The 18311-nt window shown below is 41.4% G+C and overlaps 1 protein-coding gene across 1 annotated transcript in view; it reads left to right on the top strand.

Moving 5' to 3' along the window:
- Positions 1 to 3596: 3596 nt before the first annotated feature.
- Positions 3597 to 18311, top strand: part of TPD52 (tumor protein D52) — a 164875-nt gene continuing 150160 nt past the window's right edge. Inside the window, exon 1 of the mRNA XM_054985222.1 lies at positions 3597 to 3945. Within this exon, the coding sequence (XP_054841197.1) occupies positions 3912 to 3945 (34 nt within the window). The 5' untranslated portion in view covers positions 3597 to 3911. The remainder of the gene's footprint in view (positions 3946 to 18311) is intronic.

Here is an 18311-nt window from a genome sequence, read left to right as displayed (position 1 = left end):
TGAAAATGTCAGCTTAGTGTGCAGCTGGTGAAAAAGGCAAACTCTGTTCTAAGCATTATTAGGAAAGGGATGAAAAATAAAACAGGCAGTATTGTAATGTCCCATATAAATCTATGATGCGGCTTCGTTTGGAATACTGTGTGCCGTTCTGGTTGTCATCTCAAAAACAATATTGCAGAGTTGGAAAAGTACAGAAGAGGACAACCAAGATGACTAAGATTGGAACTTCTTTCCAATGGATCATAGAATCACAGAATCATAGAAAAAAGGGGCCTTACAGACCATCTAGTCAAACCCCCTATCTAATGCAGGAACAGCCTAAACAAGTATTCCCATCCATCCATACCCCAAGATCTTGTTCACACACTCAGCTTGCAGAAGTATATCCCCCATCTAGTATACATGCCTTGCATTTTTGTTACCCACGTGCAGAACCTAGCACATATCCATGTTAAATTGCATCGTATTCTGCCCACTTTTCCAGCATGTTCAGATCTCGTTGAATTCTATCTCTGTCTTCAAGGGTGTTTGCTACTCCTTCTAGTTTGGTGTCATCTGCAAATTTATTGAGTGATCTCTTTACACACACATCCAGTTCATTTATAAAAATATTGAAAAGCACTGGGCCTAGAACTGAGCCCCGTGGCACTCCACTGGACATGATGCCATTGACAACTGTTCTTTGAGTGCAGAAAGGCTCTTTGGGTGAGGAAAGGCTCTGGGGTTTTTCATATTCGAAAAAAGATAACTAAGGGGGGGGCACGGTGTAATCCACCTTGAGTCTCAGTGAAAAAGGTGGACTATAAATAATGTAAATGAAACCAACAAACAAAATGATCGAGCATATAAAATTATGCATGGGGTGGAGGAAGTGGATAGAGAGAACATTCTCTTACTCTCCCAAAGTTCTAGAACTGAGGGGCACTCAATGAAGTTGATGAGCCACAGATTCAAGACTGAAAGAACTTTATTCGAAGAATTCATTGCCAGAGGCAAGGATGGCAAGGAACATAGATGGCTTTAGGAGGAAACTAGACAGATTCATGAAGGAAAGATTTATAATAAAAGGAGTTATGCTTTTCAAACAAACACACAACCTGTTTAGGAGATGAGAGGCAATTTAGAGAATTCTCATTACTTTAGAAGGGGAAGAAGACACCTTTTATGGTAATGAATAGGCTAGGACAAGGAACCCAAATTGTATTTTGGTCAGGGCTGTTGTTGGGGCAAGGAATAGTTTTTAATGCCCATTTCAGGCACCATAAAAATTCTTTATCTCAGGGAGAATCACTGGTCCTTGGGATCTTGGTGGAAAATGTGTAGCCAAATCCAGAGAGTTCTAACTGGGCTTGCAAAAATACCCCATGCTGAAGGCAAAGGGTGAAAACCATCAGCACAGCTTGAAAATGTACACCAAGGAGGACAAATGGGAAGACAAAGCCTCAAGTCTCTTCCAAGGTGGGAAAGCTGCCTTTGGAAATGTCTACTTCCCTTCCATTTCTCAGCATGTTGAGATAAAATAAGGGTCATTTGAGGTTAGCTGGTTCTTCTCCTTTTGGGTTTCTTTTTACTACTCTGCAACAACTCTAGATCTACTCTGATTAACTTGCATTTATCTAATTGGTTTATATAAATTTATGTGTAGTTATTAACACATTTTACTTTTGAAGATCCATGGTGTGCTGAATGCTGTTAATTGCTCCCATAGGTATCTGGCCACTCATCCATGCAGGATACCAAGGGCTTGACTGGTGAGAGGGAAAGGGAGTCAGAGCCTCTCTCTCTCACTCACACACTCACAAAAACTTCAAGTGACCCAGGGGAGCTGGGTGGCAAATATATCACATGGGGGCAGCTTACAGAACAGAGTCCTCAAATCCTCAATTAGGGGGTTGGGGAGGGAGGGAATCTCCTTAAGGAAGTGGGAATACTCCCACACCTCTGGGCTCTGGGAACAGTTGAAGACAGAGGTGGTGGAGAGGATCCAAATGGCTTCTGTTGGGAAAGCATATACCCAATCACTGCTGGTGCCTAATGAAAAGCCAGGCAAGCTGCATTTCAGGTGGTGGGAGAGTTACACTCACTGGAAGTAAGTCCACGTGAGACTATGGATGTGTTTGTGTTGCCAACTCTGAAATGCTTAGAGATTTGGGGTGGCACTTGGGGAGGGAAAGAACTTCATTGGGATATGCCATAGACTCCACACCGCAAAGCAGCCATTTTCTCCAGAGGAATTTATCTCTGTTGTCTGGAGAACAGTTATAATCCTGGGAGAATTTCAAGCCCTACCTAGAGATTAAGAATGAACAAGAAGGCTCCTCCAAGTCAGAAACAAACCAATATCAAAGAAAAAACCTCAAAGGTCAAAAAGAGTAAATTGTTATTTTACATTTTAAAACTTTTTAAATATAATTTTAAAATTCCAAGTGCTAAAGTGTCAACATACAATTTCTAATTAAATATTACACATAAATATCCAATAGTCATCCAATAAATCCAAAATATACAGTCAAGAGTTCAACTGGTAAAGTTCTATCATATGAAGATAATAAAAGTCCTCCAGAGATGTATTATGTAGTGTAATTCTATTTGCTTGTTCTCTTATAGGTTCATTGGTGTTCGTGTGAAATTTTCTTCAAAGGACAATACAGTCCAATTATTATAGTTGATGGCTGGGCTTATGTTTGGCCATCTACTATAACCGTAAGAGAACAAGCAAATAGAATTACTCTACATAGTATATCTCTGGAGGACTTGTATTATCTTCATATGATAGAACTTTACCAGTTGAACTCTTGATTGTATTTTTATATATTTTGGATATTTGCTGGACAACTATTAGATATTTATGTGTAATATTTATTCGAAATTGTATGTTGACACTTTAGCACTTTGCATTTAAAATTATATTTAAAAGTTTAAAAATTTAAAATTCCAATTTACTCTTTTTGACTGTTGAGATTTTTTCTTTCCTGCCTAGAAACTGGCAACCCTAGGATGTGTGTTTAGGCCTGTGCTTTGTTATTATGGTTTTTTGTATGTGTGGTGTTGCCCATCACATAATACAGATACCAAGTCCATATGTGTGTTTCTCAGTGTGTAGTATTATGCTTAGTACTTTCAGGCAGGCAGCCTTGTTGCTCTGTAGTAGAATAAGATGCTCCTGGACCCAAGTCTTGCTTAGTAGTACTACTAAGCAGATGTGCACTGACAGTACAAAGCACAATTCTTGAAGTTTACTATAAAAATGCACTTGAAACCATGCTCACTAAAATGGGACTTGTGAACAAAGTGCCCTATTGAAGGGACACGAGGTAAGTTGAAAAGTATAATTATAATGGCCAAAATGATAACATGTTTATTGTATATAACAGTATCACTGTACTTATTAAAAGACCATGCAAAAACACTGCAGAAGCAGTTACTGTCTCAGCTCCTGGAGTTCTCTCCATTTCCTGAACATACACTTAGTTAAGGGCTGGAGGGGAGTAAGTCATATGCACTCTGCACATGTTCGCAGACCCCCTTTTTATACATTCACGTGTTCCGGGGTGCGCATCCGAACACTAGAATACGGCTGCGTCCAAACTCACGCCCGTCGTGCTCACTCCAGCGTCTCAGCTCGTCCCGCGGGAGAACAATAACCGAAGCTAGAGGGGGCTTCCCAAGTCGCACCTTATACCTGGGGCGCACCTTCCCGCTCTCGGGACAGGCGGGGCTAGCCCGCGGTCAGGTGGCTCCGCGGCCTGGCTGACGTGGCCGGGAGCCCGCCCTATATCAGGCGCTGGCGGGGCGAGTGCGCTTGAGCGAGGCCAGGCGCGGCAGGGGGGCGGAGGTGGCGAGCAGGTTGCGTGGGAGGCGGCCCTCGGTGTCTTCTGAGGGAGGAGTCGAGCAGCTGGTCCTCGGAGGCGATGGCTGCAGAGATGGATCCCGACAGCGAGCAAGGTGAGGAGCGGCTCTTCTGGCCGCGCAGCTCAAACCGTGGGGTGCCTGCTTCCCTCCTTCTCCGATGGGGGGGGGGCGCGCCTCTGGCCACGCCCTGGTTCGCCTTGCTTGAGCCAATGCATGGCTGCAGCCGCAGCAACGGCACTTGTGTGCATTGAGTTTTACGTGGCGACGTGCTCCGCTCATACTTGCCGCGGCGAAGGGCAGGCGCGGCGCCTTCAGAGAAACGGCGGCGTCTGGAACTCCAGCGAGGGCTGCGGACGGAAAAGCGCCTTAAAAGTGGCGCCGAGGGGGAGGGGTGTGGCCCTTTGCGCCTCTCCAGCCGACCTTTCCGGAGGGCCGCGGCGCCGCCTTCGCGCGCTGCTTCTGGCGCAACGCGCAGCAAACCCCCTGGAGTTGCAAGAGAAGGAAATGTGGCCGGGCTGGCTCAGCCTCCGGAGAGGCCCTTCGCCGATGCTGGACGGCGGCTTCGGGGAAGCCCAAGTTAGGCGGCATCGAGGGCTGGTTTTCCTTCGCCACTCGCTCCAGCCGGGGCTCTCCTGGCTCCAGCCCTTCGTTTTTTCTTCCTCTGCCCCTTTCCTACTGCTTGTTGCATCCGGGAGGCGGGAACTGTCGCCGGGGCTGTAGCGGGTGAACTTAGCTATTGAAGAGGCGTACTTGTTAATGCTGCTTTTTCAAGCCCCGCCTTAGATGGCCTCGGGGGATAACGGGGCGGCGGTGCCGCCTGCCTGTCACAATGCAGAGGGGGGGGGGGCGAGGCGTGTGGTCCGGAAGGGCGAGTGTTCTTTTCCGTAGTTGCTTTTGGAAAAAATGGAGCGCCTGGTCGACGAGGCGGTTTGTGTCAAACTGTGGCAAGCCCCTTTAATAACGTTGTCAGTGCCTTGCCCCAACAATGGCGCAGCAGTAAAGTTGGCGCCTGAGCTGTCTTCCAAGCGCTTCCTCTCAGGCCTTTTATGTATGGTGGTGGAAAATGCTGTCAAGTCATAGCTGACCTATAGTGACCCCCCGGGGTGGGGTGGGTTTTTCAAGGCAAGAGACTAACAGAGGTGGTTTGTTCGCCTCAGCATAGCAACTCTGGTCTTCATTGGTGGTTTTCCATTCAATTACTAAGTAAGGCTGCTTCCACGCACGTTGGATAATCCACTTTCAATACTCTTTAGTTAACATTTGGAACTGCTTTTCAATGTGTGGAACAAAAAAAAATCCACTTCCAAAGGATTGCTAAAGTGCATTATTCAACGTGTGTGGAAATGGCCTAAGACTGACCCTGCTTAGCTTCTGAGATATTATGAAATTGGGCTAACTTGAGTTATTTTCTCATATATATGTATCTCATGCCACTGTGATGAGACAGCTGGAAATTTCCCCACAGATGGTGTCCCACATGCTAGGTGCCGCAACTGAGAAGGTCATGTCCAGTGTAATATCCAGCCTTTATACTTGATGTGCCCTTTTGCACTCTTACCCTCCCCAGTTTCACAGGCTTGTTATGAGGACAAAGGTCAGGGGGATCACGTATGCCGCCCAGACAATGGTGGAATGATGGTTACAAATATGACTCAATATGAAAATCCACCCAGATTGAAGTGTAATGTATGAAAATGTTAGTTGTTTCTATTACTGCTCTTCTGAGGTGCCTTCTTCCAGATACCAGGCTGAGATCCTTCATATTTACTATAACATAATAATGACATTAGATTTATATACCGCCCTTCAGGATGACTTAACACCCACTCAGAGCGGTTTACAAAGTATGTTATCATTATCTCCACAACAAAACACCCTGTGAGGTGGATGGGGCTGAGAGTGCTCCAGAGAACCGTGACTAGCCCAAGGTCACCCAGCTGGCTTCAAGTGGAGAAGTGGGGAATCGAACCTGGCTCTCCAGATTAGAGTCCCGTGCTCTTAACCACTACACCAAACTGGCTGTCTATAATGATGGTCGGTTGTTGTGATGTGTCTGGTAGATGAATGCCTGACATGTTTTTGGAAATCTTCACTTGCTGACTTGTACAGGGCTATAGAGTTCTAAAACACACAGTCCCCTTAATAGACTGCACTCTGGTTGTCTTAACATAAAGTATGAGACTTCCACCCTGAATTTGCCATGTATTGGCAGAAGGGGCTTAATTTTGATCTGGTTGGGAGAGATGGGTGCTGAATCTCCAGGGTTCTTTTAGGGGTGGGTTCATAGGTTTTGAAAATTTTTGTAAAGAGAAAATGATTTTGCTGCTTTAGAGCTTGTTGCTGTGAAGAGAGGCTGACCTTTCTGAAATCTTTTGCCAGAATTGGTGATGACCACCCCAAATAATGACTGACTACAATGACCAGTGAAAATCAGTGCAGGCTTTAAGTATATGATGAACATTAAGTGCATCTGTACTACAGCTCCTGTGGAAGTTCTTCGCAGGATTCTTGACTGTCTCGTGCATCAATTTTAAATGACTTGAGTTCAGGCATGCTGCTAATGAAGGTAGTGGCAAAACTCCCACTTTTGAAGGGGAAGGATTGCCATCTTTGGCTTGCAATGAGGGTTGCTAAGCATTTGGTTTAGCAGTTTACATCAAAAGGGGATGCAGTCAGGAGAGTGAAGCGCTTGGACACCAAGGATCACATTTACGGAAACACTCAGGGCATTAAATGGAATATGTCTGTAAATTGTTCCAAATTATATTATCCTTGAAGTAAGGATCTGACCATGCAGAGCTGATGATGTAGTAATTCTGTTCTGAGGCAGTTTGAAGTTCCTGTTACAAAGTTAACAATGGTTATTCTTGAGCCATGCTCTGGGTATCATTGGCTAAAAATAAGAATATTATGTATATGTGTCAGCTTTTCTTGTATCTTCAGAAGGAGGGATGCTAGTGTGGTATGAGAGTAGGAATGTTGGACTAGGATTTGGAAGATCTTAATTTAAACCCTGACTCAGGTATAAAGCTGCTTGACTGACTTTGGGCCTGTCACTCTTCCTCTCCTTTGGCCTAACCTGCCTCTCAGAATTGTTGAGGGTGCAGTGAAAGATGGGAGAAGCACATATGCACTCTGAGTTCCTCAGAAGGAGGACAGGATAAAAATATGATAAATGCTTTCCATTTATTTTGTAAATAACATCCAACTTTTGTGATAACAAAAATGGTGTTGCAAAATCCAGAGCTAAGTAAGTATTGAGGTTAAAGTTAAATCTGCAGAAGTTATAAAAGACATCAGAGTTCAGGAGCTGCTTAGAATGCAGTTACGGTTTTCATAGTAATTGGGAGAAATTAATCAAAAATGGAATGTCTGTAAACAAGTTGGGCTAGTTTAAGATGAGTTCAGAAGCGACCTGTTTTTATTGCCTGTTAATACTGAGCATTTTCCCATGGATGGTCTCTCTGCTAACACATAGGAAGTGTTTTTTGGTTGCTTTGTTTTCAACTACATAAGGCCATGCTTGACTAGAAAAAACATGATTTGTGAGTGTGGGGAAAAAGTGAAATCTGTCATGTTAATTCATTTAAATTAACCATTTTTAATGTTCTATATACTTCAGTGTGAAATATGTATAAGATAGGTCTGTCTGTTAATGGAAATGTTTTCTTCCTCAGCTAAATGGTTGCATTATGAAATTTGGAGGCTGGTATCTTTTTAAAGTCCAAAATAAAGTTCATGCAGCACTGGCTTAGCTTTTGTAATTTTCTATAATAAAATATCAACAAAAATCCACTGGTGGTCTATACGTTCTGAAATTAACTACACTTGAATTTCAGAGCTTTGCTTGTTGTTCTGGTTATAAAGGTAAAAACCTCTTTACAAGAAATTGCTTCAGTGGCTTTTCATAATGTGAAAGTTAAGCAATTTTGATTGTTACATTGATAATATATCCTGCTGTCAGCTGCTTTCTAAAATTATTAAAAGCCACATTTTCTAAAGAGCTGTTTGAGACGGAGTATAATATAAAACATCAAAAGGAAACCTAAAGCAGCAAATAAAACAGACCAACTAAAATATCCTCTCTCTCAAGGTGCCTGGGATACATAATGAACTTTTCATCTGATGCCGGTAGGCTAAAAATTCAGCAGGTCACTGTGAAGAGGGTTTTCCATGGTTGGGATATCATTACCAATAAAGCATTGCCTCATGTTATTGCCTACCTAACATTGGCAGCTAAGAGCGCATAGGATCTTGATGACTTTAACTGATGTTTAGATTGATATGGGAGTATGCAGTCATTCAGATAATATGGTCTGAGGCTATTTAGAGCTTTTAACTATCTGAGATTTTTCAGGGTGCTGGTTGCCAGTTCATTTCCAGATGTGTTTCGCTGTCTGGATACGCTGTCTCTAGTTTATTAAGGTCAGAAAATTTGCTGCCATATTCTGTCCTATCTAAAGTTATCAACCATCTTCAAAGGAAGACCCACGTAGAGCAACCACAGTAATATCGCCTGGATTTAATCAAATCAAGGATAAGTGTGAGAAGATCTCTGTTCTTGAAGAAAAGTTGCGTAACAATTAAATTATAGTAGAGACATCATGTGCCACGGAAGAGACCTGAGCCTGGAAGCATGAATCTAATAGTGTCTCCCCCCTCCCCCCCCCTCGGTCCCAGCTATGAACCTGCAACTTCATCCTGAACAGACTGATTGACAGCGTAGCTAGTCTCTAGAGTCAATGTGTATTGCTGTGCTTAAGGTCAGTTCTATCAAGCATAGACTAATTAAGCTGCTATCTACACAAAGCAGGCATGGGAGTCAGGAGTGGGCACCCTTCTTACCCTTACACTGCTGTTCTTTAACACTAACAAGAAACCCATTTTGTTATGCTATTTTTGTTGCCTTTACCAGGTGATTCCATATAGCAGCTGCATGGTGCACAGTTGTTTCATGCTTTGCAGCTGGGATTCTGGCAAGGCAAGTAACTGGTGGAATGAGCAACTGAAGAAATGCTTGAGAAAACTGCATAGAAGAGATGCTGAGGGTGGGGGGGAGGGAAGGAGTTAGGATAAACCAACTGTTTTACTTCAGACGGTGCTGGATTTAATATTCCCATTGTTAAACTTGTATTTTATAAACCCATGCACCTGATAGAAATGTATATGTAGCTAAGCTACACAGCATGTGGTGGTTGCTATTTCTATGGTACATGAAACAGTGTTCTCCTAGCCAAAAGTGCTTGTATGTCTTGACTACAATCTTATCAAATAATTTAATACTCTTGAGTAGATTGAAATCATTGACAATAAAAATGTTTAACTCTTCTGGGTTGGAGGCCTGCACTGTTCAGAAAATAACTTCAAAAAAGTAGCTGTTGGATTGACTGCTACTCTGAGTGTAATGTCATATAAAATACACAGGTATTAATGCTGGTATGCAGGTTTGTCTGCAACAAGTGCCTCTTTCAAAGGTATACTCCTATGAGTAATATTTTCTCTGTAGGAGTTACATTCCTGAGCAATAAAGAGGCATATGTGCCTTTCAGCTCATGAAGACAGTGATGATAGGATTTATTCCAGTCAGTCACTCTAACAACTACTCCAGAGTGGCTCAAGAAACCATAGACATATTTAATAAATCATTAGTGTGATGTGCTACTCATTCCTATTCCTATTTGCTCGAAAGACTCATTAATTTTAACAGGTCTTGCACCTATGTAAATAAACATGGCATTTAGCTTTAAACTATTTTTGCTGTACTGTTATGAAGAGTTCATGCGGTTAACCAATGTTAGTGTTCCTGTTGATGCAACTTTTGTTAAGAAATTTTCTGCTGGACATTCTTGCTATTGGACTGTGGCAATAAAGCCTAGATTAACTTGAATAACCAAATTAGTGCATATTTCAGGAAGTAGAAAAGGTTCTGATTAAATTTGCAATGTCTTATGTAAAACTATGAGTTAAATGTTTGCTGGAGCACAGTAAACTTTTTAGTGTTACCACTGCATTGCTTAAGGATAGTTGGTGCCATTACTGATCAGAGATAGCTGCACTGTGTCGAGTCCCTGCATGGTTGTGTATTATCTGATCCCCAGACACAGGGAAAGGCATTATCTTCTTGCTTTCTTCAACAGCAAATCTGGAGAATGTGAAAAATAACGATTTTTGGTCATAGAAATAATACTGTTGTATTGATATGAACCTTAACTTGATTGTAAATTAAACAAAATTAATGATTTACAAAATCATTAAGTAATTACTATTACTACTTTTAAAATCAGGTCACCACTTTAGAGATTCTTTGGTATAGTTGGGTTCCATGACATTGGAGAAAATGCAACATTCTTAACTTGTTTACCATAGGTAAGTGGTTGGGAGTATTTGTATGAACACATACCCTCTTCCTTTCCGGAATGTAGATTTCTATGCTCTACCTTCGGGCATTATGTTAGCAGTAATTTTAAATGTGGTTAAAGCCAGCTAAGGTCCCAAGCTGTTCTTATAACCTGCTTGAGCAGGACTTCACGTCATGTGTCACTCCGGCTGTCTTTCCAGTGCTGGCATGTTGATGGAGTGGGCCTGCATGTGAATTTGACTATAGCATTTAACTGCTGGTGAGATGAAACCAGCTCTTGTAATCTAGCCAGAAATTGTTCATGAGGCATACAGTGGAGAGAGAATGACTGCTTTGGGTATCTCTGCATCTTCCCAAATGTCTAGGAAATTCCGATCTCAAGAATTGGCAATCCTAAAATCAGTGCAGATGGTCTCAAGCAGAAGTCACTCATAGGAACTGAATTAAACACAAAAGGGAGTGAATAGCGAGTTCTTACTCTTCAATAAGAAATCTTGAGCCAGGTTGCTTTAAGCTCTTCTCTTCTTGGACCTGTATAGGGACTGATGCTTTTCCACATCTGCATGACACAGGATTTCATAACCACTAAATGCAGGGAGTCATGAATAATAGAAATTTTTTGCAGATTGTACCTTTATATATTCTCTCTAAAGAGTTTACTAGTTTGTTCTCTAAAAACAAAATTTTCTTGCATGATGATCAAAAGATGCTTTGTGTCATGCTTTCAGTTTTATTAGAGTTTTGCTTGTACTTGTAGACAGGTTGCCAGAAAACCTTCTCAGCTTCTATTTTTAGACAAGGGGCTGTGGTGGTGGTTGGAAATGTGCAATTTTTCTTCCTCTTATTTCTATTTACAGGCAGGCACTATAAGTCCAGGGCAGCAGTTGCTCCTTAAAGCTGTTTGGCACCTAAGGCTGCTTTCATAAGGAGTTTTCATCTGTTTTCACATTCTAAGCTGGAGCAGTTCCCCCCCACCCCTTGAGGCATCTAGACAGCATCATGCTCTGAATAACCCCATCTTCAGCATGCTCTTTCCCAAACCTACTTTGCTCCAGTCTTTTTGGAAAGAGCACTAGTCCAAGTGTGTTACCCTCTAGATGGAAAGGTATAGATTTTCTTCACTGCCAAGATCATGCTGACATTTGCGCCATTATCCTGCTGTCAGCCCGCCACAGTTGCCATTTTCCCTTCTGTGTCACTGCAGGGCTTTTTGAGGGCTCTTAAACAAGTTGGTAATTAACGATATAGAAATTACCCTTTTTAGCTCTCTAGTGGCACAACAAAGGAAAAAGGGGCCAATAGAGGAAAGTGTGCAGAAAACTCCTGCCGGTGTGCATCTTTTTGCATTTTCATAAAAGGAATACGGAGAATCCATATGGAGAATCCTTACTGTGTGGAAGCAGCTTCATACTCTTATTTACACTGCTCCTGCCACCTTCCCTAGATTTGGAAGACCAGTTTAATATACAGTGGAGAAAAACTAGTAACTGCATTTAATTAAACACACACACCCTACTACCCAGTTCTATAGTTATAGCTGTGCATTCCAAGCTCTGTGGCCTGATGGGCTAGAGAATTTTAGGATTTATTTGCCTTTTTTTTTTTTTTTGAAAAATTTTTTATTGGGTTAGAATCCATTATTTTTACATTTACATTCAATTTTCCCCAATTTTTTCATCTCTAACCCCCTCCCTTTCCCCCCCTTTTTGTTGACTTCCAACAGCTTTCCAACACTTTGTCCCCTTTCCCTTACTTCTATTAGATTCCTCTATCTAAAACAAATATATATTCTCCATTATTCTAAGCAGTACATCCTTAACTATTTTTAACATTGTATGCCCAAACTGTAAGTCTTTGTTTCCTGGATTTATTTGCCTTAATGTGGTTGCCCCAAATGCAGCTCCTGCCTCTGAATTAGTCTCCCACTCCTCTTCCATTTTTGGAAAAAAAAAAAGGCGAAAGATTTTTGCGATCTGAAGAGAAACCAGAGTTTCTCAAAAAAACCCTTTTTGAGCCTTGAACATTTGCATATGACAGAATGTTTCCTGCCTATTACATTTCTCAGCATTTGCCACATGCTCGTGTCTCAGCTTCATGAATTCGGGCCTGGGAGCATAGGGTGATACCGCAAAATGTAGGTAGGTTGAAAGGGAGCCGAATGATTGTTGTTCAGATCAAGGCATCCAGTGCAGGACTTTTCTTCAGAACTGGCCACCAGTGTTTTAGCAGACTACACATTTTAGGCTACTATTCATGCTGCCAAGAGAGAAACTAAATAGAAACCCAGCAGACATTCTGTGTACCCTGAGAGACTTCTATGTTTAAGCAAAACACAACTATTGAACAAGGTGGTAGCTGCCTTACTAAAGAGACCAGTATTTTCTGAACTATCTTCTACCTTGTAATACAACAAACACTGAAATACCTCAATCATTTCTGGCTGAAAATAGCTTTGAAGCAAAGCAGCTCATATTGTGCCGTGTATGTGTGTGGCTGACTTGTATGCTTTTCCCTTGTGGGGTGGTGGTACAAGTAGAGATCTGTATCTGTAACTCTGAAATGTAACAGTAGTGTCTTTTTGTTTGGTAATAGCTGAGCATGTTTAATTCAGAAGTAGCTGTGTAAGTAGAATATAACATGAGAGCCCAGATATGATTTACATTAATATGATTGCGGATAGCCCAAGTACTTTCTGATGCTGTTTTCAAAGCTAAACCTCTCATTCTCTGAAAGTGGGGTGGAAAAACTTGTGCTGATAATGCATGCAGATAGGGTGTGCATGGATTGTTTTTGTTTGGTCCAGTCTTGCTCCAGTCTACTCCTACTTCTCATTACCTGTGACTGAATGGAACACATTTTTCTAACAATAAATGAAAGTAAGAGATTGTAGGGATATTTTGCATGTTTAACTTTGTGAATATATATAATCTTCAGTGAAGAAAAAGGCTTCTGAGGAAACAGCAAACAGATAATAAGGATGAACAATTTTAAAACACAAAATCACAGCTCATTTTGCATGACCCTTTCTTAATAGATCGGCATACTGAATGCTGTTTAATTTGTAATGTAAACTTGTTTTGTATGGATCAATAAAGGAAGAGAGTTATCCCTTTTATTTAGCTGATCGGTCAAGACATTTATAGGCAAATCATGTTGGCAGGGTAATTTGCTGTTTTGCAATAGTAACTCTTGTTCTGATACCACCTAATGATAAGAGCTGTTCCATACTGTTTAGATTGCGGCAGAACACTCTTCAGCTATTCTACAGATACTTTCATAAGCAATGTTAAGGGAAAATTTTAAAAAATCACATTACCTAAAAATCACTCTGGGATTTAGCCCCTGTGAAGTAAGTATCTATTTGGTAGTCAACAATTTTACCAAACCTATTTTCTTTTGCAACCTAAACAGTAAGGTGCAACTCTCATCATTAGGTGGCATCAGAACATCAAGAATTACTGTTGCAATACTGTAGGTGACCTTGGGAACATGATTTAGAGGCAGGCAGTGCCAACTATCACAGAGTTGGAAGGGGCCATACAGACCTAGTCCAACCCCCTGCCCAATGCAGGATGGGTTGCCTTGCCTGAAAAACATGGGGGGTGTGTGTGGATCATTATAAGTTGACTGTAACTTGACAGCACTACACACACTACTTCTGTGACACAAGACTGGATAATTTCACAGTGCATTCCTTAGCAACATAAAGCCCTATTGTAAGAAACCTTTATTTGTGTATTTTTTTATCACTCGAGTGGGGGGTGGGGGGAATGAATTTGGATCTTTCTCCAGTGCCAATTCCCTTGCTAAAGTCGCCAAAGGTCAATGACCTTCTGGGCTCTGTCACAACTCGGATAAAAGTGAACAAGCATAACGTTTCCATCTGAGAAAGTTACTGTCTAATGGCTGTATTGAAGTTCAGGGGATGATGAGTTGTCTTGTTTTCTCTCTTTAGGTTTCAGCCAAATGTTTGCCACTTAACTACGTTGCCATAACTTAACACAAGAGGTACACTTCTGGGCCAGAAGTGATCCATCTAGTTCAGCATACTGTTTTACACAGTAGTCGGCCAGTTGCCCTGCAGGGCCAACAAACAGGGCATTGAGTCCAAGGCCTTTCCCTTTATGCTGTATTCTAGTAGCATTCAGAGCCTTAGTAACTCTGGATTTGGAGGTTCTCTTTAGATGTTATGGATAGCAGCAATTAATGGACTTGTCCTCCATGAATCTTTGTAGTCCAGAATACCTGCAAATACATTCGGGTACTTTGAAATAGCAGGGCTTTTTTTCTGGGAAAAGAGGTGGTGGAATTCAGTGGGTTGCCCTAGGAGAAAATGGTCACATGGCTGGTGGCGCCGCCCCCTGATCTCCAGACAGAGGGGAGTTGAGATTGACCTCCGCACCGCTCAATCTAAACTCCCCTCTGTCTGGAAATCAGGGGGCGGGGCCACCAGCCATGACCATTTTCAAGAGGTTCCGGAACTCCATTCCCCCGCGTTCCCCCTGAAAAAAAGCCCTGGGAAATAGGTATGCAGAGAAAATATGGCAAACATGGAAACAGGAAATGTTGGTCTTAGATGTTCTAGTTTGACCAACTGAACTTAAGTCCTTTAGTGTTTGTTTTGAAATAAGTCATCTTGAAGCTGTTGAGATTAAGTGAGTACCTGCATAGTACCAATTCAATTAAGGCCTGTAATTTCAAACTCGTGACAGCTACTGAGTGAATCAAGTTAGAGTTAATAGTGGTGTTCAGTATCTTATGGCAATCTTATTTGCTCCAATCTTGTGGGCTAGTTACAAAGCTCATTCAGATGAAAAATATGAAGTGGTATCTTCTTTAGGAAACCTGGTCCTTGCTGTGTAAATGATTGCAATATGGCTTAAATTTGTATAGGTTGCAAATGGAATACACAGTGCACAGACTTGCATTTGAAGCGGCTGTGTGTCTGACATTTTAATTCTTACTCAATACAAAATGTAGAAAAATAAAAAATATTGAGGAATTAAATGTTATTACAATGAATTAAAAGGACATACAGTTATCTCTAATAACATTCTAGGGTGCCTTAAATTGACCACTTTTAACAAACTTGCCCAAATGAATGTTAACGTCTCTAATACTTCTTCTCCATTAGATTAATTTAGACATATGAGTCCACTGCCAAATCTGAGAGAGCCAGTCAGATGGGGGTGAAGCTTCTTTCAGTTCCTACCTAGTAGCTAACCGTAAATTAATACCACATCTACAGAAAAAGAACTGCTGGGTTTAACGGTAGATCATATCAAGTTCTAGAATAAAAACCTAAAATTTCTCTCACATGGTTGGATTGAAGGGTATGACAGGAAAGTAGGCAATAAATCTTCTCTAGGTAAAACATGTTCAGCTAGAATTGGGTTGTCTGATATGAGTCAGTCTGTGCCTCATGTTAAATACACTAGTCATCTAGTTGGTATTTCAGTAGTAAATGTACGTGAAGTAAAATAGACTTTAGATAAGGGATGCAGCTGCAGGTACTGTGTCATTCTTAATCTGAAATATTAATGGTTGTTGTGGATTTTCCGGGCTGTATAGCTGTGGTCTTGGCATTGTAGTTCCTGATGTTTCGCCAGCAGCTGTGACTGGCATCTTCAGAGGTGTAGCACCAAAAGACAGAGATCTCTCAGAGCAGAACCACAAGTGAAAAAAGGCACAGATTGGACACTTGCCAGCTTCCCTCAAGTTTTGATGGGAAATGTAGGCAGCTTTGCGGAATGTTGGACAAGTGACAGTTGAAAAGTCCATTGGACAGCAGTCAGAGAGTGAAGCTGCGAGACCAAGATGCCTACATTTCCCATCAAAACTTGAGGGAAGCAGACAAGTGTCCAGTCTGTGCCTTTTGTCACTTGTGGTTCTGCTCTCAGTGTCACAGTGTTCTTCACTTGTTTATTAAGCATGGATATCAGTCATGTTGATCCTAGATATTTAGAAAAGAGGTTGAAGTTTAATTATAAGCAGATTTTGATTCCAGTGCTAATTACAGAAAGAAATTGATTATTGTGAAATAGTGAAATTAACTTTTAAAATACAAAACATTCATCACACATTTAAATACTGTGTTAAGTGAAGTTTCTATCAGCATAATCGTTTAACTGAACGGTTTTTCTATTTGGCTTTTATCCTGAAACACCAGGGCTGCCTGCAGTTTCAGATGTCCTTTGTTTTTTAAAAAAATGGAATTTAAACAAGGCCTTCTAACAGTAACTGTTTTTAAAGGCAGTTGTACCATGTAGGCAAGAAACTGGTTCTTCTTGTTTAGAGACAGCTGGTAGCCAGTGGAAAGACCTTTGCTGGGACTGTCATGCTAATCCTAAACAACTTGAGAAACAAAGTAGGTAAAATAATATCACTTCTCCTCCTAGAAATATTTCCATCCTCCTAGAAATACTTCTGTGTGTGACTACATTAGCAAAGGCTAGAAGAACTATATACGACATGTAGTAGTATACTTTTCATGTGTGTATATGTGTAAAAATCAAAAGCAGCCCTCAGACTTGAGTTTAAGTAAAAGGAGAAATGGCTGGTCAGTTTTCTCCTTTGCCTGATTATCTACTTGCCTTAAGTAGCCTTGGAAGATGCAGTTTTAGTATCTGGGGGAAAAGATGAATGCCATGCCTAGTTCAGACCGAGATTCTTACCCCAAACTTAATTGAAAATGATCTCAAAGAAACAAATGGGAAGCTCTTGAGTTGGCTTAAATTTCTACTGTTGTAGTTGAGATCCAAAGTCTCTCTTCATGCAGTGTATAAAAGTAAACACAATTTGCACTGGATATGCAGGGGCATACCAGACAAATGCCAGCCTTGGAAATCAAGGTGGCTTTACATAAGGGCCTGTGCTTTTGGGGGCGGCGGGGTAGGGGTAATGCATACAGAATAATATGAACTTAATGTAAAAGCTGCCTTGAATGAGGGCAGGCACCTTGTTACTGAATTACAAAAACAATGCATCAATAGCAGGAGCTACCTTTTCTCCCCAATACGATGGGGGAGGGTTGGAGAGAAGAAAAGTAATAGCTTTTGGAAGTATGGGAAATCTCAATCAAATTGGTTATGTCATGAACTTGCTATCTTGCTAAATGTTGGCTCTTACTCAAGTTCAATGGTTTTTTTTTGAAGTAGGTACTATTGGAGATAGACATTTTATTACTGAATGGAAAATCTCTCCAGTGCATAGAATTGCTGCATGAAGTAGCTTTGTGCATTTAGGAAGGTATAAACACCTTATGACTAGTGTTCAGAGTACCACTGGAAGAGGTAAGATGGAAACTTGGTAGCTGTGCTTTGTGTTGAGAGGGAAAAATGTAAACTTGGAACGGCAATAGATGAAGATATGTTCCTTATGAGAGACTTGCAAACAAAACTACCATTAATGAAGGCTTTGAGGAAGAGGGCAGAAGGCGCCCAGGCATCCTTCTATCATACCTAGATCCAGCTCAGATGAGAGCTCTTCTCTCACTTCCTCCCTCACTTGTAGCTTGGCTCCTAGTTCCCTCTTTATATTTCTTGGAGGGCAAAAAGTTGTCTGGTTGCAGTATGACATGTTGTGCAGACGACGTGTATAAAATCAGTTCCTTAATTTCATCTGTTTTGTTAGTCTTGTCCCCGTTCCACTCATGTATCTCCTGTGGACACAGAGCTGGCCTAATGTTCCAAGTGGGAAGAGCATTTGAATCACTCTGTGTATTGTTATCCTGCGCAACTTTTCTCTTAAGGTGAAGAAAGCTGATCAGAGCAGTTCACTGTACCAATAAGGTGGCCTCATGCCAAGTCTGTAAAGCATGGGAAGAATAAGGCACCCATGGACACCTCTCCTGGAGCCTTCCCGAGTCCCAAGTGGTTTTACGAAGTGGGACATTCCAGGAGGACTCTTCCTCAGCTGGGCTTCTGATTGGCTGTTGGAATGATATTCTGAAAACACAGTGGGGCTCGCTTCTGACTAAACATGATCGGGCTGCACGGTGAAAATGATTAATTGTCATTATGATGGATATAGATTTGAAGAAAAGGGATTTTATATACTTTTTATATACTACTTCTGTGCCTTTTCAGTATTACATGCTTTG

The sequence above is a fragment of the Eublepharis macularius genome, chromosome 7 (assembly GCF_028583425.1).
Source record: "Eublepharis macularius isolate TG4126 chromosome 7, MPM_Emac_v1.0, whole genome shotgun sequence".
NCBI classification, from domain to species: domain Eukaryota; kingdom Metazoa; phylum Chordata; class Lepidosauria; order Squamata; family Eublepharidae; genus Eublepharis; species Eublepharis macularius.
The sequence above is the reverse complement of the archived record's forward strand: the minus strand, read 5'-3'. Positions and strand labels throughout refer to the sequence as shown.